We start from the raw sequence: 25,575 nt of genomic DNA on the forward strand, positions 1-25,575 counted from the left end.
TACTTCCAGCTTATACAGCCTTGTGCTTTGTCTCCATGACACAGAAGTAGGTTACTGTGTGCTATGGAATAGTTCTTGAGCCTTGGAATGTTATAATTTGTACTTACCAAGTACTTTCAGCCCACACATCTGAAAAAGGGTAAGTGGTGGTATGTCCATGCTGCTGCAGAGTGCTGAAATGATGTGGGCTGGTGTGCCTCTGTGTACCTTTACTTTATGGTACAGAGTTAAGTTGTGGGCAGAGAAGAGAAGCCAGTAGCAAGCCCTTGACCTGCTGGTATGGCTACAGCCCTTTCAACAAATGTTCTTGAGTGTCACAGGAGAGTGACTGATCCCAGCCTCTGCTGCACCACTGTGCTGAGATCACTGCACTATAACTGATACTGCCATAAAGTATCTGGAATGATTTGTGACTTCCACCTGTCTCATTTGTGAAGACTGATCATCATAGAATCATAGAATTGGCTGGGTTGGAAGGGACCTCAGAGATCATCAAGTCCAACCCTTGATCCACTACCGCTGCAGTTACCAGACCATGGCACTGAGTGCCACATCCAGGCTCTTTTTAAATATCTCCAGGGACGGAGAATCCACCACTTCACTGGGCAGCCCATTCCAATGCTTGATCCTCCCAATTACCACAATTAAGAAAAATATGTAGCACCCGTGTGTTGTTTTTTTTTCTCAGTGCATTGAATTCAAGTAGTTGTTTAAAACAGAAAATATGTAAACGACCAACTTGCTGTCTGAAGTCACTTTCTGGGCTCTGAGAAGTCATTTAATTGTAGTATGAAGTGCAAGTTTAGGCCCAGCATTATCTATTGGTCCACAGTCACAATTTCAAGATGGGTTTTCAGTGGGGAGAGCATTTTGCTGTAAGAGGTTTAGAGACAAACATTCTTTGGCTTTCCAGATGACCCTGGCATCTTCCCCATTTCTTGCTATCTAACCTCCCATGTTTGCTACAGAACAAGAAAGTGACTCTGCTTTACTTTTTTCTATATGCTTCTGCTTTTAAACACATCACAAAGCAATTGATTTTTAACAATCTTTTCTCTGGGATTACATGCTGTCCTCTGCTGGTTGCACTCTCAGCCAAGGCCTTCTTTCTGTAAAAGCAGCAAGATAATTCTTGGTGTCTCCATCACTCTCCTGCACTGCTGATCCTCGTATCTCCTGGGTAAAAGCTCCCGTGATAAATGCAGGATGCTCAAAGCCAAATAATTCCATGGGAGTGGGGGCACTCCACACTGTCCAAATTGCATGCAGCATCTGGCAGTGTCAGGAGACAAGTAAGAGAAGAGGAAAAAATAAACACAACAAAAAAACAAAAGAAAAAGAAAAAGACAAAAGAAAAAGAAAAAAAAAACCAACCAAAACCTAAACCCACAACAGGAATGTTATTTGACTATGTGAATACACAAAGAAAGTAATGATGGATTTTGGCGCTTTTTTTGGTCTGCATTTCAGTTTGATTCCACATGAGTGGTCTGTTTGCTTTCTGAGTAAATAAGATAAATAGAAAATAACTCATGAATGCCAAGCAGCAAATATTTCATATGCATAATTTATTTTAAAGTTTATTGCATCACATTATACAAGCATTAAACATGGCTTTATGTTGATGAATTTTTCTTTTTAATGTATGAAAACTTGACATTCTTCTCCATAGGATTTTTCTATTTACAAATAAACAATCTCTCTATATACTTTATATATATTATATATATGGTAAATAACATAACTCCCCTCAAATTTAAAAAGAAAAAAAAAAAAAAGAACTGATTTGTAAACAGGGTTTCAGTTGCAGTATTTGGTGGCTTCAATGTTGGTGATATTCTATACCTAGGATTTTCCTTTTGTCAAAGTATCCAGGTTGTTAATTTACATTTTTTATTCTAAGATCTGTAAAATCAACATGGGACATAATGCAAAAAAGGTAGCAAACAGGCTGAAAAACAGTCCCAATATACAATTTTTTTTCCGTGGTTTTAAAAACTGGTCTGCAAATGCTCATGAAGTACATGCTTACTGTCAAGAGTAGCCAAGGAGATCAATCCTATGCTGATTGCAAGATGATTTCACAGTTAATCCTTGTGTGTGCTGTCCTGCTTGCTATGTAACATGTCTGTGGCATGCATTGAGGTGTCATTTTTTTCCCATTCCCTTGAAGGTAGTGCTCTTGTGGAGCTGGAATAAGTAAACAACATAGGATGGTCACCTGGAGGTTTAAACAAAACCCATCATCAGATCAGAAAGAAGGGAATGGCATGAATCTGTTATCTAGAGACCACTGAGATTCCATTTATTATTAGCATATTGTTTGTATCGCACCTTGCTAATTAATAAACAAAAAGGGGTCATTCTTTCCTGAGTGTTCTGCTATACAGCTCTGAAGGACTCAGGGAAACCTTTTCTGCAGACCAGCAGCACAGAAATCTCAGTGGGTTTTCTGGTCAGCATTAAGCAACAGAAAAGCCCTGAAGGATCCAACAGGAAGGTCAGAGCCCCTTCCAGCATCACACTTAGCCCAAGCTTAGTGAGCAGCCAGTTCGTGTTCTCACTTGGAGCAGAACAGGACACAACTTCTAGCAATGTATTATCATGAAAATTCATCCTAATGCAGCTAAGTTGAAAACTAGTCTTGAAAGCAATTATTACCTGTAGTATTTCTGCTGTACTTCATTTGTTTTGGCACATTATATTGCGGTGGTTCCTCTGGAGTTAAAGACAGTTTATATTTTAGTAGGTTTCAGCCCAGTTTTGGGAAGTTATGAGCTCTACATTCACAAAGTGGTATCTTACTGCAGGATGTTGCAAAGGTTCACACTCATGAATGACACTGGTTTTATGTGTGACTCACATCACACTTTACTACTTAGCAAACAGTGTCTCAGCTCTTGTCATCTGTTCTTTTAGATATTATACAGAGGGTATGCAAATAGATCCAACTGCTCATATGGATTTGGTCTGAATGTGATTTTTGCACAGCCATCCTGCCCAAGGGACCCCAGGCTGCAGGTGCAGTATGCACCTGTAGGTGGTGGGTAGTAAATACCTACCCATCTGTCATGTGGTTATTGGAGGATGACACTGCCTAATCCTCACCCCCTGTTTGCAGATGCAGAAATCATAGAATCATAGAATTTTCAGGGTTGGAAGGGACCTTTAAGATCATCTGGTTCCAACACCCCTGTTTCTCCACTGCCCACATGGGATGTGTCCACAGCTGCTGTAAGCTGAAGTGAAGGTAAACAAGTTCACTTCCTCGTTAGGCAGGAATTCACCCCAAAGCCATTTGTTGTGTTCCCCGCTCATTTTTGGCACCAAAACAACAGATTAATTCTGAAATTCATTTGGTGCTTATGTTGCCTCATGGGTCCCTCAGACCTGGGCCAGGAACACCCAATAAATGGGAGCTGTTGTGCCATATATATTTTCCATGTAGGATGATGGGTCTCTACTGGAGAAGTTCTTTGCAGCAAATAGGCTGGCACTGGCTACAGAGAGGTGGGTGCATGCATTTTCTTCCACCCCTCTCCTTCCTCTAGCCATACTACCTTACATTAAAACCTTTCCCCCATAGCCTCCATGGAAATAGCACAGTTCTCTCTTGCAGTGGAAAGAATATATTTAATTTGACAATATGTGGTCCTAGTGCAAGTGGTCCTGCTGTCTTGTGGAGCCTGAGGCATTGGTCCGTGAGGTCTTGCACTGTGTGGTCTTTCCAGAAGAGCATGAAGAATCTGAAGAAAGAAGTTGCTGACTTTTCCTTCCTCTTAAATATCTTCAGACTAACAAGGTCACAATTCCTTAACGTTTCTGAGAAAACCAATTTTTATGGAGATCTAGGTATTTGGAAAAGGGCTGGGTGAACTGATATGCTCTAGGATTTTGTGTCTGTCTTCACCAGGACACAGGCTTGCTTTTATTTGGCTTCGTAGTCTTGGTGACTGAACTTCCTTCTTCATGTTGTGGCTGATTATGCCACTGCATGTTCTGCAAGAACTGCAGTGCTATCACTTTGAGGCAAGGGCTGGTAAAGCTTTCAAAACATTCAGCATTTTGATTCTTGTGTCTGCACCCAACCTTCTGCAGTCTTCAGGCCTACAGCACTGTGCACTGTTTTGGGTAAATGATCTGAGAAGTGTTTTTATTTCTTGCAGAAGGGTAAATACAGTGGCCTGTTTCACCCAAATTTAATTCTGCAGCCTCTGTGGAATAGATATGCATGAAGGATTTCAAAGTATTTCACAAAACTTACTGTTGTTCCATTTTCCACCTCCACTCCCTCATATATAATGGATGAATAAAGAAAATGTTGCGAGTAAAGAGATTCTGGATGAGTCTGTTCTTTTTGTTCTTTGCTCTGTGCTGAACTTCTTTTTTTTTTTTTTTTTTTTTTGGTTTTACTTGTGCAGATAGGTCTTTATGACACAGTCTGTCTTCTGTTAAATGTATCATCCACCCTAATTCCTGACGAGATTTCAATGTTACCTTGCCACACAAATACACAGGCAGTTCTGGGCAAGATGCTCTCTTCTGATTTGTTTCCTTCAGAGACCAGATAGTCCTATAGCTGAAAAGGCACTGTTCAAATCTTAAAAATGTGTTTCCAACTTTTCACAGTATCATTTCCAAATAAATGACCTCTGGCCACATTTAGCCACTTGTCTGTCTTGACCTCTTCAGCATTTCTGCACGTCTAAGTATTTCAGCAGTGTTAGACCAGTCGATGAGACCTGTCATCAAGTGTCTTCCCCTAAAAAATGCTTCGGTAATGTTGCAGTTATGGAATTGGTCCTCACGTGTGACCTTAACTCGTGGTAAATGCAAGCTAACAGCTTAGTGCAGTGTTCAGGAAGGCAACATTGCCATGCACGTGCTGCGGATGGTGGCCGCACGCATGGACAAATACCACCATGGTGCTAATGCGCAGTCACTGGTTATGAAGTGGCAACTTGGTCTTGAGAAGGAGCCGTGAGATTGCTGAGTTGTGTAAAAGCACTGTATGAGATACAACTGCTTTGAAGTTCAGGGCCCTGAATTTAAGTCAGGGCCTGGGAGCTTCCTGGAAAGGGTGCAGCGACTTAAGCATTGGTCTGATCTGCTCATGCTGACGTTAGCTCTGGAGAAGGCTAAGCCTTGCGAGACCTCTAATTTCAAAAGGCTTATGGCAATGTGCACCCTCTTAAACATGGGCACGTATGTGCTAAGACTCTGTCAGACTGACTGACTGTTCCTTTTCACTGCACTCTCCACTGTAGAAAACTAGGGAATTTTTATAAACAGAATTCCTATCTTCTTTAAAGCAGTTTCTTCCTCACCCCATCATGGCCACTCGTTGTGATAGGATTTTCCATTCTTCTTCCTCTCCTTCCGCTCCTTCTGCAGACGTTCCAGCTCAGCTTCATACATCATTTCCTGAATCAGGTACTTTTCTCTCCTCATCCGATCTCTCAGATCTTTTGGGAGATCTGGGATTAAGTAGGAAATCAAGTGTTTTATGCAAAAGACAAGGTGCTGTGAAAACAAAAAAAAAAAAAAAGGGGGGGTGGGGATGAAAAATTCAAATCTTAGGAAGAAAACAAGTACTAAATTTGCAGAAAACAAACCACAATGACTTTTCCCCCATAGAAGCTCCAGCCAGAGTGAGTATGAATCTCTACAAAGGTTAAGAGCGGCTGAGTTCAAACAAGGCCTTAAAACTGTTGTGTGACCCGTGTGTTTAAACATGGCCATGCTTTGTTTTAAAGTTGTTTGGGCAGGGCCTGGTAATAGTGGATTTCCCTGAAGGAAGAGGAGGATCAAATAATATAATACTTCTTGCCTGTTACCAAAATCCCCTTGCAGTGAATTACCTATGGAAAACATAACGTTTTTTTCTCATACCGTCTCTCATCCAAAGCTATATTCCCATTTACTAAACATCACAACTAAATATAGGGTAGCTGATCTTTTGTCCCTTATATTTTAGACATGTCACAAGAAAGCTTGAGTGTTACGGGGGAGGATTGTGTCCTTCTTTGTTTCATTAAAGATGCTCTTTGGACATGTAGTCCACTTAAGCAGAGGAACAGAGAAACAGAAAAATTCTCCATCTCAGAAAGGACACTCATTCTACATTGGAGAAGTAAGGGTATTCTCCAATCAGAACCTTTCCTTTGGAAACCACCAAAAAGAAAATCTAACATGAGGAATAATAAATCTTCCCTCGTGAGGAATAAATGCACAGTACTTTAATTTGTTTTCTTTGCCAAACCTAAAAAGCCCCCAGATCTTCTTTGTCAGCTTAGCCTGGACAAATAATTCCTTTTGCAGTTGCAGAAAATACAGATGTTTGGTTTTAAGGTCAAGATAGCCAAAATAACCCCACCCACAGTGTCAAAAATGTGTCTGAGTTACCAATTTATAAATCCCAATTTATATTTATATAAATTTACCAATTTATAAATCCCACCCTTGTTTCAAATCACTTCTCTCTTAGCACAATCTTTTACTGGAATTACTGTACACCCATTAGTGTTTTCCACCGAGGAAGACAGTCATGGATTCTGATGCAATTACCTTTTTGGTTTTGTAGATAAGAGAGCAATTTTCAGTGCCAACAAACAGTGGCTCCTGTTGAGGGAGGCAGCTATGAGCCAGCCTATGGCTTTGGTTAGGGCAGAAAAAAGTCAAATCTCTTATGCAACTATTGGGCAGACAGCAAAAGCTTTTCCACACAATTTTGTCACAAATTTGCCTGGGCACTGAGACCTGAGCAGGGCTAATTTTTCTTCCTCAGTTATCTTTGCCCTTATGCCATGCTGCCTTTATGCCAAGGCATATGTATCAAGAAGCCAGGCTCTCTTCCATCTTAAAACTGCTTAGGCTGGCCTGCCAAGGCTGTTCTTGTGCTTCTCTTTGGAATCAGGCACCCTGGCTCTGAGTGCCAACAGCTCAAGAAACAAAGAAGAGGTGAAGCCCATCAGGCCTCTGTCAAACCTTCTTTCCCTTAACCTTTCCCTCAGTATGGCAGAGATCATGGAAAAGCAGAACCCATTAGTCCAGTGTACAGAAAAGAGAAAACCAACCTGCAGTGCCATAAACTCCCTTCATCAGGGAGAGGCTGTAAATGACAATGAGGGGCAATTCACTGCAGATCTCAGGTATCTGCTGAGCTCCCGAGACATCCCGACACAAGAAAAAAAATCTAACAAATGTTTCCCCTTCACCTTACAACTAATTCAAATGCTTCTGTTCTGTGGTCTAAAGAGGTGCTTCAAAAGCTCAGCTCAGAATAAATTCACACAGTGCTGTGAATTAGAAATGCACTATGTGCTTGTGAGCATTATGCCAGTAATTTATGGTGACTACAACTTCCATATATGTGTTGGATGCCCTGTTGCTATGATTCAGAGCAGTGGATCGAGTAAAGAGTTTTTAAAAAGAATTTTTTCCCTCTTTGGCTTCTTCACAGTATAAAAGGCATTTCAAACTGCTCATGCTGGAGAGATGCTGAGCCCTTGGTTTCTGGCAGGGATATCCAGGCACCTGAAATTCAGGTGTTAAGAGCTCATTCTGTTTTGTAATTTTTCTCATCCTATTTATCTACTCTCCTGTCTCTCATTTTCAAAATCAGGATGGGAATACCAGTCATGTGAAGCTGGTATTATCTTCTCAGGTTTGTCTTAAAGATTTCTGAGATACTGATAGTAAGTACTAATATTATGAACACTGGCAAAGGTATCAAATCCTTTTCATTGTCACCATCTTTGTGATGCTGATCATTCTGGGGGAATTAAATGTAATAAAAAATAGAGAAAAAAGCTAGATGTGGAAATACTATAATTTAAACTAACTTGATTTTTCACTTGTTTAGATTTCATGTTCTCTTGTTCCTTCACCCCTTCCTCACAAACTGGTTAGCATACAGCTTCCCAGCCTACCAAGGGATACAAATGGCAAAATGTGGAAAGTAAACAAAAGCTGCATCTATTTCCCATCTTTGCAAGTCACTTTCAAAGGTTTTGAAGTGCTGCATTCCCCTTTTTGATAGAACCTGTGACTCTCCAGAAAACAGATCTGAGTATACAAAGCAAAAGACCAACAGCAGAAATTAATCTGGAAAGCTCAACAGCTGCCAGCGTCGATCACCTCCAATGATAAAGCTTCAAGGGGAAGCATGTTTCATTTTGCTGGTTTTGTTTTGCCAGCTGAATGGTCACTGACCTCAAACACGATGATGAACGCCAGGCGTGCAGCCAGGACGTGCCAGAACTGCAGGGTGTAACCGTAGGGCTCCGGGGAGTCAGGGGGGTCCCGGTAGTCCCTGTACCTGAAAGAGAAGTGGAATAAGGTAGTCAGCAAGCTCCTGCCCTGCTGCCTGGGAGGAAGGCAAACCCAAAACCCAGCTCTTCTTGATCATGGCATTTTAAGGACCGAAATGATCTCCATTCAGACAGCACTCCTTAGGCTGGGCCTATGGTAGTCTTATTTCAGACCAGGTGCATGTTTTCAAAGTAAGTGTCCTGATCACCTCCACTTTCCACACTTTGGTTCTCCTAAATGTGTTTACTTTTGAGATGAATCATAACAGTAAGATGAACTGCAGAAGTGCACTTCATGCTCCAGATGCTGATGGAAAATCAATGAAGGGCCAGGCCTGTGCCTATATGGAGTGAAACTGCTGAAGCAAATGCACTCAGCACCTGCAGTTTTCAGCACCCTACATCTTCTCCCTTGGCAGTGCAACGTGTGCCTTGCAGGCATCGCCTCAGAACATGGAGAAGGCTGGGATGCTCTGCTGTTTTGAAGGCCACTTTCTTTTTAATTCTAAAACCATAAACGTCCCCAGTTTTTTCAGCCTGGAAGCCCTCCAAAAATCCGTATTAAACTGGCTCATGGTCTTCATCTGGCCCTTGGTCAATTAGTTGGCCAATCCCTGGTGTAAAGCCTTCATTCTAACTTCAGTAGAGCCAGAACTGCACCTCTTGCTGTACCAACGGGGCAAGGGATGTGTAAGAAAGGGATTTAGTGTCTTGTCTCATAGAATGTTTCTTTAAAGACTTCAGGTCTCAGTACAATAACTAGAGATATCTATTGGGAAAGCTGGACTCAAAAATTACATTAACAAATCATAAATATGTTTAAGCCACACATTCTGGAGTCCATTTCTCATAGCACTATGTTAATTCCAAAATATTGTTGCAGAAACTTAATACAAAAGTAGTGTAAATTTTTTTTCTCCTTAGTTTTCTTGCTGGATGGGGCAGAAAGCTCATCATAAAAAGGATTGATAATACTACAGTAAATAATACACTTCATCTTGACCTCTAAGTTGGTATTAAACAACTAAAGAAAACTGAGATGAGCAAAGCTAATAAACAGTTATTTCATCTGTATGATAATCTGTATTTCACACTGGAGGTTCATTTTCTCTAAAGTGCAGAGGGTGCTATACACAATGAAATAAACTGTGTCTTGACATCCAGCAACAAACCTCTCTCAAACTGCAGTATCCCTAGTGCAATCCCAGTATCCTGAGCTGATCTTCTGCAAGCAGCGTGCTGACTTCATAGTTCAGAGTGTTTTCCAAGCACAACCCCATGCAGCCCTGCAGGCTTCAGGAAGAATGGCTGAAAAGTTGCCCCGAGGAAAAAGACCTGAGGGTGTTGGTCGACAGCTGCTTGAATATGAGCCAGCAGTGTGCCCAGGTGTCCAAGAAGGCCAACAGCATCCTGGCTTGTATCTGGAATAGTGTGGCCAGCAGGACCAGGGAAGTGATTATGCCCCTGTACTCAGCATTGCCGAGGCCACATCTTGAGTACTGTGCTCAGTTTGGGGCCCCTCACTAAAAGGACATTGAGGTGCTGGACAGTGATGTCACTGCCAATATACCAATTATGGCATATTGAGGGAACAACTTTTTTTGTTGTTGATGGGATTTCCATCATTGGCTTTAAGTAGCAGTGATCTCACGCTTGCAGTTGGGGAAGAAAGGAATTAAAGAGGGAGAAGAGAATGATCAGAATTGCAAAACATTATTTTATGCTGCTATGGCAAACAATGTGGGATGAAATATTCTCAAAGTGGTTCTGCTCCTCAGAAAATGTCATCCATGGATTCAACATTGGGATGTACTTTCTGTCGAATAAGTTGCAACAGCCTTAAATATCAATTAGATAAACAAAATTATTAATTCCTACCCCCACTTCATTATGCTATTCCACTCTAACTTCTGATCAAAGATGCTACAGTATCACAAGGTATTGCTGACTTTTGCTGTATCACATTGCTTCTTTTTTCTTCAGGCACTCACTGCGATTAAGTGCATGTTCTGTAATACATTGTTTCAATAAAAAAAAAAAGTGGCTGTGTTTATTTGGTATTTTTAGCTAGGACCTCGTTTAAGACCTTCACGTAGATCCTTGATTCTTTGGACCATTAAAATCAATCAGGTGCAAATCTGTTGTTACAGACTAGTCTCAGACTGCAATTTCTCCAGTCTCTTGGCTGAGGACAGAGACACACAGATAGTTAACTTCCCATTTAATTTAGATTCAAACCACAAATAATGACACCTATAAGCGATGAAAAAAATCTATAAACCATTCAGCAATTGTAAAGTGCTGAATTTGAAGTTTTGTAAAAGTAGCTTAGGACAGACCCTGTTTTACTCCTGGCAGACCAGTGAAATAGCTCAATGGGGTCACTTCTGTGCAACCTTGAATTCCTTGTGCATATCCCATGATATAATGTGATTACAGTGTCATCTCACTGTTACCAAAGGAATCAGTGACCTCTTATTGGCCCTTTTATACCCTTTTCTCCATGATGGTTGTGTTTGGTTCAAGCCATGACATCACAGAAATCCTACATTAGGATCACCTGCCAGATATCCACTTTTTGGCTTCTCCTCTAAGGAAGGAATAATGAAGGTAACAGCCAAGGAGTACCATGAGCATGTCCCTGAACAGCAACAGATAATTCTTTCAATTACATTTTTTTAAGTTCTAAAAATTAGATCCAACCCCAAATTTATCATGGTGCTTCTCCCTTGCAGTGTCTTAAAGCAAAGAAGTATTTTGATCAGGTACTTACCTGCAATATTTTAATGGTGAACCAGAGAATTCACTTCCATTTGATGTCGGCTCTGACCGGTTTTCAAAGTCAGACACCAGAAATACTGATAAACTGGCATTAACATAACCCACCATACACCTAGAGGGGAAAAAATCCTGTGGTGAGGACACAGCAAGGTTTTTCCATTAACTGTTGTACCCAGGAGGATGGTCTCTGGGTTTCATGAAACCCACAGTATATCTCTGATGTGTATTAATAGTTGAAAGGGATGTTGAGGCAATAGAAAATAAATGTTCAAGTAGGTCAGTTGGACAATGAAAGTGAAACAATGGTAGATTACTGTGGGAATGGTGAAGACTGGGACTGGTTGCTTTTGAAAAGCAAAGTCACCTAAAAGGTGACACAGTAGAGGTAGATAAATTAATTAGTAGCACTAGGATGATGATGAGAATATTCCCAGTGTTATTCTAAGGGTACTGGCACAAAGGGACATTAAATCAGATGGAAAGGCAATATTCTTTGAACAGCTTTTCACAGAATGTCATATTAATCAGAGAGATTAGAAAGACCCAGGGTGGCTGAGCACTGGGAGGGTCAGGCAGAGTTTGGGAACACTGAGCAAAAGAATGTGTGTTGCCTGACAAAGTGCTGCTGGAGTCACCAGAAGGCTTAAAAGTTTGGTGCTAACAGAGTTGAGGAGAGACATGGCAAGTTCATGGTGCTTTTCACTCTGCACTGCTCAAGCACCAGTAAGTCCAGGCACACTGCTCAGCTTGGTGCAGAGTATAAGTCATAGTAAGGGTTGGGTTGTTTTTTCTGTTTGGTTGTTTGATTTCTCTGTTTGTTAATTTTGTTTTGGGTTTTTTGTTGGTTTTTTGGTTTTTGTGTTGGTTTTTTTGTGGGTTTTGTTGCTGTTTGGGTTTTTTGTTGTTTTTTTGTTTGTTTGTTTTCTTGTTCATCTTCTTGTTTTTTTTTTAGACTATGGAGTTTACAGTATTTGAGAAAGTACATTTAAAGCCCATCTGGCTTTGTCTCAAAAATCTCCATACTGATTGAATTTGGAATTTAATTTAATTACAGTATTTTTCTATTATCACCAGGTATCATATGGATCTAATGCCTGCAGATGTTTTTCGAAAGAGAAAAGCACCTCTGTCATTTAAATTATTCTATAAGAGATGTTCTGGATTCCTTAATTTAAGAAAAGCCAATATTCCTGTGGGGTTTTGAATAACTTTCTGTTTTTGTAACAGTACTTAACAATATCCAGAATGCTGTCATAAATAGTTTTTATCCAACCTGGCTCTTTCAAAGCATTACTATCTGTTTTCATCTAGAAATTCACTCAGAAAAGCTGCAGAAGTGTGAAAACACTGTACAAGAGGTTTGTGAAAAGATGATGTGAGCTTCCTCTGTGAGCCAAGCTACTTCCCCTATGCAGAACTAGTTTCAAAGCCATATTTGAGTCTTCATAAAATTGAAATCTCTCAGCATCTTGCTTTTTCACCCACAGTGGTCCTGAGAAACTCAGTAGCAAGGAGAGCTGCTACTGATGCCTCAATGTCCTAAGAATCTTCATAGTGGCACAGAGGCACATGCTAAGGAACAAGTGGCACCAGCCCAAACACTTTACCCATGAAGGGACTTTATCTCTGTGAAAATAAATGGAACAATTCACCTAGCACCAACTAAAATGCCAAACTCCTCGCAGGGCAGCTCCTGCTGATCAGGAGCTGCAATGCCAGCTGCCTTTCTTCAGTCAGCATGACTGAACAGTATTAACAACAAAATGACAGCAAAAAAGCAGCAACAGAAGAACCCACTCTCTGAAGCAGGGAAGAAAAACATCAGTCTACCATATGTCTAATAGCAGAATGTAAGCTCTCTGTCATTGTGCACTGTTTAGCTTGGGTTTCTTTGAACAGTAGAGTCCTTGCTAATTGAGCTGCTAGAAGATCATTTGCAAACTGTGTGCATTTGTTTTCAGCTGGATTCACTGACCTTCCCAAGTCCATCAGCCTGGATTTTACAAGTTGGCATGCAGCAGCTATACTCACACTTGCTGGTCCTGTGGGCATGCTAATATAATCTCAATGATTAACAACACTGAAAGAAAATCCACTTAGGCAGCTTGGATTTAGTTCACAAATATCTTCTGAAAAATTTAATCGAAGGACTCTAGTTTTAGAAGAAAACCAAAGTACTTTGCTCTGTGAGTAATAGATTTATTAGTTGGGAATTGCTTCCTCTTGTTAGACACTACTTTTTTGAGCAATGCCTGCTGATTTTTATATAAGGAAAAAAAGCCTAGTGAATAATTTTAAAATGCTCATTAAATCTGTAACTTCTAAGTATCAGCACCACCTCAAAATGAAAAGGGGGGTTTTACCTATGTACACGAGCTGGGAAGGTCACCCAAGCTCTGTAACAACCTCTGTACAACCTCTGTAACAGCTCTGCCATGTTTCCCTTGGATTAACATCACAAAATTATAGTGACTCAGCAACCCATTCTGTGAACACACAAAGCATCAATATCTGTGGCTGATATCTGTTACCTAGGCACAAGCAATGAATTTGTGTTTGTGGAATCAGAACATACAGAGCTGCAGTGATGTGTCTGGTGGAACCAGAACATACAGAGCTGCAGTGATGTGTCTGTTCAAGTGGTAAGTAATTTTCATCAGTGTCTGTTTTCCCAAAGAAAAGCTTACTTTTGTCCAGCTTCTCCTTGGCCAGCACATGGTCCATATTTGTAAGCATAAACAAGGCGAGGGATGAAATCTGATGTCACAGCTATAACAAATGCATTTGTGATAACAGAAAGAATTCCAATGCCTTCCAGGATCCCATACCAGATTCCTGTTCAACAAGGAGAATATGTTAGTTCCAGGAAAAGAAAGAACCAAAGTGCCTGAGATACTGCATGCTATGAAGCCATTGTCTCCACCACCCAGGTTTTTTATTTTTAATGTAGCTTCTATCCAAGAGTCACTGAGTAAAAGAAATCTTTTCTTACTGAACAGCAGGACCTCAGTGGAACAGATTTCTGTTCCCACTGGGTAGAAACTTTTTTTATCCTGCAAATAATCTCAAGGAAGATGCAAAAATGCTCATAGATCCCTTGGCTCCACTAAGCCACATAACCATGTGGGCAGTTTTGAGAAGCATGGAAAGCCTCCCTGTTTATGATATCTATTCAGCCTTTGGGGAGGGGCTGCTAGAGCAGTCGTGAATAGATGCAATCCATGATCTGCCTGTCACAGGGGCCTTGTGTGCAACTCATGCACACCTGGTCATCCTGTACCTAACAGCGTCGTAATCTTCATGGCATGGCAATGCTATTTAATGGCACACAGCCCCTAGGCATCACCTGGGCTTTCTGGCCCATCCTCAGCCACCTGACAGATCTTGTGACACAGACACGCAGCCACTCTGGTCATGAGGACCATCACTGAGAACTGTAGTAAAACAAGGTTAGACTTCCAGAGCAAAGTCTTGCACCTTGGGCAATCCCAAGCACAGTTACAGGCTGGGCAAAGAATGGATTGAGAACAGCCCTGAGGAAAAGGACTTGGGTGTGTTGGTTGGTGAGAAGCTCCACATGAGCCAGCAGTGTGTGCTTGCAACCCAGAAAACCAACTATATCCTGGGTTGCATCAAAAGAAGTGTGAACCAGCAGGTGAAGGGAGGTTATTCTATTCAAACTGAGCAGTGGAATATGTTCACACTTTGTCTGCCACAAGATAAACCCACAGATAACAATGATCACTTCATTAAAACATCTTGGCTGCTAAATCACCCAGAAAATCATCAAAAGACATTTTGAAATATAGATTATTAATTGCATAAGCAGACTACTTATGCATAAGTAGACTACTTATTGCATAGACAGACCATAAATAGACTACTTGAAATTTTTTTGAGCAATCAATTTGTGTGTTCTTAATGGAGAAGATCACTGAAAATACCTTAATGTTAATTTCTTATTTGGTTGATGCTTTGCCTTGAAAATAACACACACATAAAAAAGAGCTCACCTATATCTTTGGCTCTTGAAGCTAAAGGTCTTCTCCACTGGGTAACAAATTTGTATGCATCGAGCCGAATTTCAATAATATTGTTAAGTAAGGCCAGAAGTGGTGCCAGTGGAAAAGCTGCCACAAAAATGGTTGTGAACCCAAACTGAAGAACTAGGAAAAAGAAAGATCACAATATAACTGTTAAGATCTAATTCCATAGATATGTATAAACAAATATAAATACACAAACACTGCTTAATAAGCTGTACAGTTGTACACCAACTTCTTGACAGAAGTTCACAGCAAGGATGACAAGAACAAATGCATATCTGTTCCTGGCATGGACAGAAACATCTAGATTTTGTAATTTGTAGTGAAGTTTGGAGGTGGACAAACTGTGCTTTTAAAAAGAGATATTTTTACTCCAGCATCAATTAGGATCTCTCAATACCTGCAAAGATTAGAGCTGAATACATTGTTTTTTTATACTACAGATAGGCAGAAGATTGAAACTTTGTGTAAGTTTCTGAAGGTAGGTTTTCAGACTGCCAAGTATCCCATTATTTTGAGAGTAACTGTTTAGAGGAGCAAACAAAAAAAAAATCATGATGTATCAATTCAGTCACATAGGGGAAAAGTTTTTGTTCTTTAACATTTCTTTGAGCAGTTATCTTCCTCTCCCTCTGGATAGAGCAATGCCTTTTGGCAACAAGCAGCTTGGTAAATGTGCAGTAGTAAATGATGGTGAATTTTACATATAAACCAACATGGAGATCTGTACCACACAGTTACACAATTAAAGCTCAAGAGAACTTCCTTCAGTAAATAACAGCAAAGTTCTTCAGAAATGTATGCAGGTGGACAGGTGGGCTCTGGTTGGAAAAATCACCTTCCTTACATAAAGTCAGAATGAGAAGTATTTCTTAGATGTGAAGTTAGTAAACCAGTAACAGTATTATTAGCTACATTCATTTGTTTTGGTTCTTACAAACTCATTCCCATTCCTCATCTGACCTGTGAGAATGAAAAACATTTTGCAGCCTCTTCAGCTTCCTTCAATAATATTTAAAAGAATATATCAGCCCACATCAACAAAAAAAGGAACATTAAAAAGAGAGAGAACAAAGGCCAGTGCCATACTCATTTCTAGGTATTCATCGAAGAGTCCATAAGCATTCATAGGCTGCAAGTTGTAGTCCTTTTCCCACTGTGGGAAGCTTGCTTTTCTCTGTGTGCCATACTCTTGTCGTAGTTTTCTCCTGGTCCACCAGTTTTGAATTAGCCTGCATTTTAAATAAATTAAAAATACAAAGTAAATAATAGTAGTTGCTATTTATTAAAAAAAAAAAAAATGGAAGGGGCTAAGTGTGCATGACTTGTGCACACACACATGTGCACACTTGTGCATCTGACATACCTTGCAAAATTAATTTCCCAATGTGCAGAAATCGAATAATACATGTGGCTTATGACATGGCATAATAGATATGAAAACAGATATGGCTGGTAGGCTGTAATCCAGGTCTAGATGTTAAAATGGTGAAGGAATTTGGACATCTTTTCCTTATTTATTTACCTTCTTTTTCTCTACACAGGACGGCAAATCACTTCAGGGTCTGTTTATATCACACAGTGTGATACTGTGTGGAGATAGTGGAGTTCTAATTGAGAAATCAGTAAGTGGAGCACTAATGCCCCTTGATCCCTTCCTGTGTGTGAGCTGGCATCTCTATGTGGCCCTAGAGTGTGCCAGGCAGCACTCCCTGGGCAATCCTGGGTGGGAAAAACAACCATGGAATGGTGTCTGCAACCAAACACTCAGAGGAGCAAAGGCAGAAAGAAGTGTGGCCTACTGACAACATAGGGTGGCTGCCATAAGAGCTATCTCCATCTCAAGAAGTCAGGGAGCTTCAGGGAGAATATTTTTCCTAAAGAAACATATTTATAGGGGTACCATGGGAGGTGCTGAGCCAGAAGAGAAACATGTGCTTACATCTGAAATAAACACCTTTGCCTCTCCAGGTCAGGGAGCTGCTCTGGTCTGGCTAACAAAAAATGTGAGTTAGGTTAGTACAGAGAAAAAAAAAAAAAAAAACAGATTTTCTCTGAAATTATGGTTGGCCCTTTCATCTCAACAAGACAGAAGGTCTACTTCCCTGGGCAGCCCACTCCAGTGTTTGATCACCCTCTCCATAAAGAAATTCTTTCTAATGTCCAACCTAAACCTCCCCTGGCACAACCTGAGACCGTGCCCTCTTGTCTTGCTGAGAGTTCCCTGGGAAAAGAGACCAACCCCCCCTGGCTACACCCTCCTTTCAGGGAGTTGTAGAGAGTGATGAGGTCTCCTCTGAGCCTCCTCTTCTCCAGGCTGAACAGCTCCAGCTCCCTCAGCCTCTCCTCATAGGATCTGTGCTGGAGTCCCTTCACCAGCCTAGTTGCCTTCCTTTGGACCTGCTCCAGGACCTCAATATCCTTCCTGAACTGAGGGGCCCAGAATTGGACACAGGACTCGAGGTGTGGCCTCACTGGCTTATAAGTGCTTTTCCTGTGAATGACCATGGTTGTGAGTGACGTACTGTGAGCCAGCTAAGCACACATCTTTGCAATCCATAGCACCCTGTGGGACCTTGTCTCTCCTGTCCTGCCTGTGAGAAAGGGAGAGGGCTGACAACTGCAATTCTGCAAAGGCAGAAAATTGCAGGGTGAGGTGAGTTGGGGAGCAGTACACTGAGGCAGATCCTGGGTAACTTTCTCCTTTGCGAGAGGGGAAACCTATAACCACTGTAACTAAATATCTAAGATTCCTTATAAAAGTCAGAGATGTCATTTTCTGATTGATGTGAGAGTAAAATGTAAGCAGTGTGATGTATTGTGGGTTTGATATGGATGTATAGTCTTCTTCCAACAAAAACATCAACTTGAAATTGCTATTTCCTACCTCCAAATGAAGCAGTAATTTATATTTTGTTTCTTAGTTATTGCAAATGCACCTATGCAGGAGAGGAGAATTGATGCACGCTTTCAGAGATGAGGAGGTGGTGTTTGTATCAAGCAGAAGCACCACACTGACATGCAAGTATTTGTATTGAAAATGTTGCCACTAAACAATCAATGCTCTAGCACACACCCTAGGGACTATAGTTGATGTCTTTGAAATCCGGCTTTTAAACTCAGGTGTAAATTTTGGAAGACAAGCCAATGACACATCTATCAGTGAGAAATGTGACAGCAGGCGTTCCTGTCACCAGGGAACACCCAGTGCCATTTCTGACTTGTCCTGCCTGTCTCTGTGGGGGCACAAGCCTGCACCAGAGCTGGGCTGCCACTCTGCAGTGTTATAAAAACACCAAAAGAGATTGCTGATGCTTCTCTCTTAGGGCTGCCTTTTGGGGAAATATTCTTTGCTATTAGCGTTGGCACCCAGCAGTGCTGGCTCTGCATGGTTCTCACACCATGCACACTGCACCAGTGCAGGTGCAGTGATGTTCTTTCTACTGGAGACTATAGAATTGCCTCCAAATCCTCTGGCCATCCACATGGTATTGGCTGCAATGCATGCTGCTAGCAGAAATGATTGTGGATGTTTCACACAGAAAGGAAATGCACTTGTCTGTGGTATTTCAGGGTTAGAAGGTGAACTGAAAGGTCTGGAGAGCAAATAGGATGCTGAAGCATCTCACATTGTTGTGACTGTGTTAGATGTGATTTTTGTTGTGACTCTAAGTGAAGAGCCTGACTTCACCTGAATCAGTTTATTCCAATATAAATCACTTTCTCTTAAATATTGTCCTCCCATCTCCTTCATTCACCTTCTTTAATCCCCTTCTGTGCTCTTCATTAGGTTTCAAAATCCCTATTAATAGGTAGCAGAAAGATCTAATGAAAATTGACGAAAGAGGCAGTGAGTGGAAAGAGAAGGAATCAATATTGCTGCTGCTGTTCCCTACTCCTCACCCTGGCTAATTCCTCCAGCTCTAACAGCTGCAAAATCCTGGCAAGCAGCTCTGGGCACAAACCTGGGGAGACCAAGCTGTGAGTACCTTGATTGCCAATTACTCTGTGCATTTAAATCATTTACTGTGTGCTCATTAGAGCCAGATGTGAGCAGCACTGAGGCTGCCTGAGATCACTTCTGCAGCATCTTTCTTTCTGCAGCTCTGGGACCCAGCTCTGCACTGAGCTCTGCTGTGGATCCTGCAGCCAAGTGAATCCCTCTGAACTTCACAAGGGCAAACTTTCTGACAGTGTCAGCTCTCTTACATTTTCACACTTGCTAATTTCCCCTGATGACCTGCCACGCTATCTCTAGCATCAACTCTCTATATTAATCATACTAGACATGCTTATTAAATATTAATCAATAAGAAATTAATCAATAGGAAATGAATAATTGCCAACCTTTTTAGATAGGTCACAGCTTTATAATATGCTGAAGATCACTAGGGAACTTGCCTATATACCAGTCAGTACATTTTTCTATCTCTGAGAGTGTATATGCCAGCAGTGCATTTTTTCCAGCTCACACCTGCCCTTTCGGGTATCTTTTATCATCCAGCAAGGTGATATCTAAATTAGAACTTACTAGCATAGCTAAAAAATGATACCCATAATATTTCCTGTGTAAGGAATACAGCAGTCCTACAGATATTTTTAAGACATTTTAAAACGGGGAATACAATTTAATGAAATCAAGTACATCCCATATATTATTTATTTGTCAATCTTTATAGTAGACTTCAATTATTGAAAACTATGTTCAATGCAAAAAGCCCCCAAACACTATCTATTTCTATACATCTAAAAAACTATATTAAGGGTTTTGTATTCTAGGGAGGTTTTTTTCTGTCATAATGACTACTGTGTCTTACTTTTAACTAGTTATAAGAAAGCATAACCTTAGTGTTTTTATGTGACCTAGGAAAGCACAGGCATTATGTTTACTTACGGGTAGCCCAGTTCCATAAAGTTGTTCCAAGTCTGCTTTAGCACCATTATAATACCCATTTGCATACAGAGATCAATAAGGCATCCACTAGGGTGGCACTACAGAAAAAAAGAAACAGAATGTTAAAGAGAATTGATGTCAGGTTTTTAAGCATTTCTTAAAGACCTCAGCTGGATATTAGATATTGATTCAGAATAAATTAAAAGCTATTCTCTCAAATTTTTCTAAAAAATATAAGCTCATGAGAGCATATGACACTGTATTTATACAGTGAGACTTTTAAACCCATAATCTAATTCTCTGCAGAGGTCAGAATCAGTTGAAAGCAATGCAGTTTTCCCAGTAGTGATGCTAATGTGCTGTGCAGCTGTGGGTGGGGCAGAGGCAAAGGCTAACACATTTCTTCAAATGATTTCAGTATTTTTTGGGGGAGGGTGACTGTGCCTCAAGTCAAATAATGAAGATAAAATTCCTCCTGGCTGCACAGGCAATTTATGCCTAAATGAAAGACTTAATATTGTTTACTGAGTACTACTTAATCTATATGCTGAGTGAACTCTGCAAAGCCTATAATCTTGCTGAAAAATTGAACTGTCTGTTGAACAACAGTTTTCAGGGTCTCTTGCTGGGTGCTTGCTTGCCTTAGCAGTGGCTCCAGACCTTGAAGAACTGGTTCTGCTTTTAGGAGAGATGGTCAGTCAGCACAAATGTAAGTAATTCCACAATTTTTCAACTAGTATTCAAAGAAACAGAAAAGGGCCAAAATTTTTCTGCCTTCAAACAACAGTTTGCATAAGTGATTTTGCCGTTCCAAACAGTGGCAGTCCAAGATGCATCATTAGATCCAGCGTATTATGGCTAAATCCAACAGATCACTGTCATTGAACTGATGCTATTTAACTTTAGAGAGAAAAAAAATTACATTAGTTATGACCTGCAACAAAATGTGATACAAATTTCTTTCATGCATTGTGCTATACAGTGCTCAGGACCATGGTCCCTGCTGATGTTTCTGTTGACTTCATTCAATTTCTCCTTAGATGAACAGGGTGGCTGATAATAGTAATAATTTTTTTTTAAATTAGCTTTTCTAGCATATTATTAAATTGTAATTTTTCTGGTTTTAGGAATCAGTTGCATGAGCCAATATAACGTAAGAGAGACAGGTGCAGTATTAATGAAGTAGCAGTGATGTTACAACCATAACATCACTAATGCACTTTGTACACTGTAGTCTGAATATGCCCATGGAGACTGGACCCGACTATATCATGTTATTAAATGTCTTATACTTGGCTTCATCCAACAGGTGAGGAGAGAGCTACTAGAGGAGGGATTTCTGGGCGTTATATTATTCTACATTATGTTTCTAGTAAGACCTAACATGGATATTGTCAATAAAGTTGAGACTTTCTTTTATTAGACAATTATTTTCTTATTAGACTTGGCCAGAAAAAGGAAGAGTTTCCTGCTGATACAGGGAATTGAATAGGCTCCTGGCAGGGTTGGACAAGCCAGAGCCAGTTCAGAGGAAGAGGAAAGAGCAAACTTCTGGGGGAAGACAACTAAAGAGCAGAACTCTTTTGACAGCAGCAAATTGTTAGGTCAGTTTGGCCCTTCTTAGACTTTGAAGAGATGTTCAGTGACTTTCTGTCTGCCCATATGTCAAAGTTCATTTCATTGAGTGTACAGAATTCACTACTTCAGGAATAGAATGGCTTTTTCAAATTATTCCTTTTTTGCTAGTGTTCAGATGACCTCTATTAACCAAAATACTTATATATCTAGAAGTATTTGTAAATTCACATTGGCAGTGTAAGACCTGCATTTTCCACTTGTCATATGCTTGTGGAGTTGTTTCTGCTACTCTGCTCTGAAACAGGAAAGAAACCATGGGATGTGAATGTGCAAATAGCAACACTGGAAGCTCCATGACTCATCCAGAAACTGTTGCTGCTCACCTCTAATAACTCTCAAGTGTTTTTTTGAGTTCTGAATGTATTGACCGAAAAAATGGGATTGGTCATTTACTGACTTTCAAAGCTAAACTCTTGCTGCTTTCCAAATCCATTTGGTTTTATAGACATGAAACATTATGCCAGTAGCTCTCCTAGGAAATCTGTTCAGTTCTTTTGGTCAATTTTCAAGTGCATTTTATGTGTCTGGATTTTTAAGTTGTTATTTTATTATTTTAGCTCCCTGGTAAATGAGGCTAGAAAAGATGAGAAGAAAGGTGGGTTTTTTTAAAAAGCAAAAAATTGTCAGATTCATATCCAACTTTGATTAATTTCAAGGATGAAATATTTTCAGCGTAAATATGTGAGTAATGTTTAAACCACGTGATTCTGCCCAGGGAGGTTGTGGAGTCTCCTTCTCTGAAGACATTCAAAACCCACCTGGACACATTCCTATGTGACCTCCTGTAGGTGACCCTGCTCTGGCAGGGGGGTTGGACTCAATCTTTCGAGGTCCCTTCCAGCCCCTAACTTTCTTCTGTGATACCTCTAACCAAATGTGATGCTGACACGAAAACTGCTAGCATTGAGAAGGACATTTATATCAACATGTAGATAATTTTGTAGCAGATGGTAGTATCAGTAGTGTGGAGTTAGACAGCAACCGAAAACCCAGTAACACAGACAAAAATACCCAGATAGAGTTATGTGTCTGGCTCTGCTTTCATTCACTGCATCTGTGGGCAGCAGAGAACTCACTTAAAACACACTCACCTCTTCCAGTCTCCACCGATTTATCAGCCGTAAGTAGGCACCAGGGTGTCCTGTAAATCTTTAGTAGAGGAATATACATCAACTATGTTGTGTAAGCAGTCTGTTCACAGCAGAAGAAAGCTCACACTGTTGTTTTAATATAATGTCATCTTAGTGTGATTGATGTAACTATAAAAGATGTAACACTGAAACGTTTTGGGGGATTCCTGGAATAATTTCTGTGAAGTGCCAAGAATATTTTTACTTCCAATTTTATTTCAATACAAAATACTCTGCTGTTGGATAGTCAGCATATGCAGAGAAGACAGAAAATTTGAATAAAACTGTTCATGTCAGTTTGGAAAGTGGCTTCCAACTTCCAGTCCGCCTCCTTACACCAGATATTGGTCTGTGATACTTGCCTTTCTCTGGAATCATTGAAAATGTTGTTTGCATTAGGAAAACATAATTTTCTTACTATTCTCCCTTGTTTTCTCATCATGTGATTCCCACAACTTCCCACATGCAAATAATCCATCCTGATGGATTCTTCTACTCAACCCTTCTCTACTTAAAGGGTTCTTCATTTGTATTTCAGAGCCTTACAGAAAGACACATGCGAATACATATTTATATAGGTTTCCTTTTCTGTGGAAAATAAACGATTGCTCATAATTCATCAACAGTTCAAATTATGTAATAGAAGAAGCAAAGTATTCAGGCAGTTGGCCAGATGATTCTTATAGGTCCCTTTCAATTGAACTATTCCATTCCGTTCTGTTCCATTCTGTTCTGTTCTATTCTACCCTACCTGACCCTATCCTGAAAGAAAAAGAGAGAGTGCTATTTACTTACTTGTACAAATGACACACATAAAGACACAGTGAAGGGACCTGCATGTACAGTATTGCAGGAGCATCAGTTCCCAGCTGTTAAAAATTATTTGAAAGGAAAATGAAACTGGAATCTGTCCTGCTTTGCTATTATGGAATATGCATGTTGAAACATGTGATGATATGGTTCCACTTTGTTTCATTACAGCCAGTGTTATTTCTTTTCTCTATTTTGTTTTGTACATACAAGGATGCAGATACTAATCCTACCTTCCAAGGAAGAATGCTATATAAAAGGTAGAGCTGTTCAGATTGACAAACTGAAAAAGAAACATTTTCAGAGTGAAGCTGTTCTCCCACTCGGACTCAGTACGAGGCTGCTCTGTGAAGAAAGAGAGCAAAATTTCAGAGATTTAATCCACATCTATCAGAGCTGGCAATATCTTTGTAAATTAGCCTGCTGATTTCAAAATATAAACTGACAGTAGGAATTGTATCCAAAAGCAGCACACAGTAAGTGAGCTTGTAAAGATTTATATCTTCTGATACCTGAATATATATATTCCTAGGAGACTGAAAGAAAGTGGTTGAGACAATGTGTATATTGAACATCCCTCCTGAATTCATGTGCACTTCATAAATTCAGGCTAATCTTGTTTCCTCTTCTGCAAGCTACCATAATGACATTGCCAGAAAGCACCCCACTACAGCCTATGTAATTGCCTTTTTGTCAGAGATGTCACATGAAACTGAAGCAAATCCTCCCTGTAATTCTGTTTCATGGGTTTTGCCCACCATGCTGGCACCTAAGGACTCTCCACAGGTATCCTTGTCCCACGGACCTCATTACAGATGAATGAGAAAAAATATTTTGCAACAGTTGGGGTAAGGCAAACAGGAAAGGGGAAGTCTTATTCTTTCCTTCAGGTAGGCCTTTAAACTCCATCTAAAGAGATATCCAGACAAAAGTTAACAAAACAACTTCTATGCCAACAGACCAGTACTGTGTCCTGTAACTCCCTTCCAGTTGGCAGGAGACTATTATTAAGCTTATAACCATAACTCTTGCTGTGAACAGGAGGAATCAGAAGAGAAGTGAAAGTACTAATAGTGATTCTGAGTATCACAGTGGTAGTACTCACATCCTACTTCCAAAAATGCCTCCACTTAAGTATTGGATGTACAGAAACAACAATGACAAACTAGATTCTCTTTAATTAGAGTTCCCCTACCCATGAGGAAATTTCAAATAGATTCATCAACAAAAGCATAAAGCAGACCATAAATTAACTTCTGTATTAGTGATTTGAAAATGCCTGTTAAAACCCCAAGTTTGTGTTTGTGCTAGTACATAGATATTCAGCTAAGCAGAAAGAAATAAAACATTTTGGATGGGTTCTTTTAGGTGCCAGTCTGAGGGAAGGAGTAGTTTGACTTTAACAAGGTGGCTGCAGATGAAGCTTTGCTCAGATGCCCAGCAGAGACAATGGCAATGCCCTGGAGGAGCACCAATGTAAGCTCTAAAAAGGTCGTGTAAAGGCTGAAGAAGGACATCCTGAACATAGCTTTGCTGCCAATACCACTGTGAGCTTATTACACTGATAAAGATCAGTCAAACCAAATCAGCAGTTTAGCCCTTCAGAGTGAAAAAACCACAAAATAGTCAGAACACTGTCAGAACAGCTTGACTCACTGAGTTTTCATATGAGTGCTCTCCACACAGGCTACAAGAAGCAGACCTACCTTGATGATAACCTGGCAGAAAGTAATCAAGCTTCAAGGTCTCTAGACCATAAATCATTGTCACCAGGGTATCACAGGGAATAAAAGGGCAAAGCATATCTTTGAAAGTTGTATTTCTCAACTGTAATTAGCAGGTATCTTTTACATGGATATGAGAAGGCAAATGTATTTTAAAATTACAGCAAACAAATGAGGGCTTTCAGTCTAACCAGAAACAACATAATAAAATGTTCTTACGCAGATGTATTTTGAACACAT

The 25,575-nt window shown here is 40.2% G+C and overlaps 1 protein-coding gene across 1 annotated transcript in view; it reads right to left on the reverse strand.

The window, feature by feature from the left end:
• Positions 1-4,415: 4,415 nt before the first annotated feature.
• Positions 4,416-25,575, reverse strand: part of ANO4 (anoctamin 4) — a 182,799-nt gene continuing 161,639 nt past the window's right edge. The window contains exons 20-28 of the mRNA XM_071732949.1: positions 23,845-23,956; positions 22,763-22,820; positions 20,034-20,131; positions 16,229-16,371; positions 15,107-15,259; positions 13,781-13,928; positions 11,086-11,205; positions 8,215-8,320; positions 4,416-5,523 (exon numbers count right to left, since the gene is read on the reverse strand). Coding sequence (XP_071589050.1) covers positions 5,332-5,523; positions 8,215-8,320; positions 11,086-11,205; positions 13,781-13,928; positions 15,107-15,259; positions 16,229-16,371; positions 20,034-20,131; positions 22,763-22,820; positions 23,845-23,956 — 1,130 coding nt within the window. The 3' untranslated portion in view covers positions 4,416-5,331. The remainder of the gene's footprint in view (positions 5,524-8,214; positions 8,321-11,085; positions 11,206-13,780; positions 13,929-15,106; positions 15,260-16,228; positions 16,372-20,033; positions 20,132-22,762; positions 22,821-23,844; positions 23,957-25,575) is intronic.

The sequence above is a fragment of the Heliangelus exortis genome, chromosome 1 (genome assembly GCF_036169615.1).
Source record: "Heliangelus exortis chromosome 1, bHelExo1.hap1, whole genome shotgun sequence".
Taxonomy (NCBI): Eukaryota; Metazoa; Chordata; class Aves; order Apodiformes; family Trochilidae; genus Heliangelus; species Heliangelus exortis.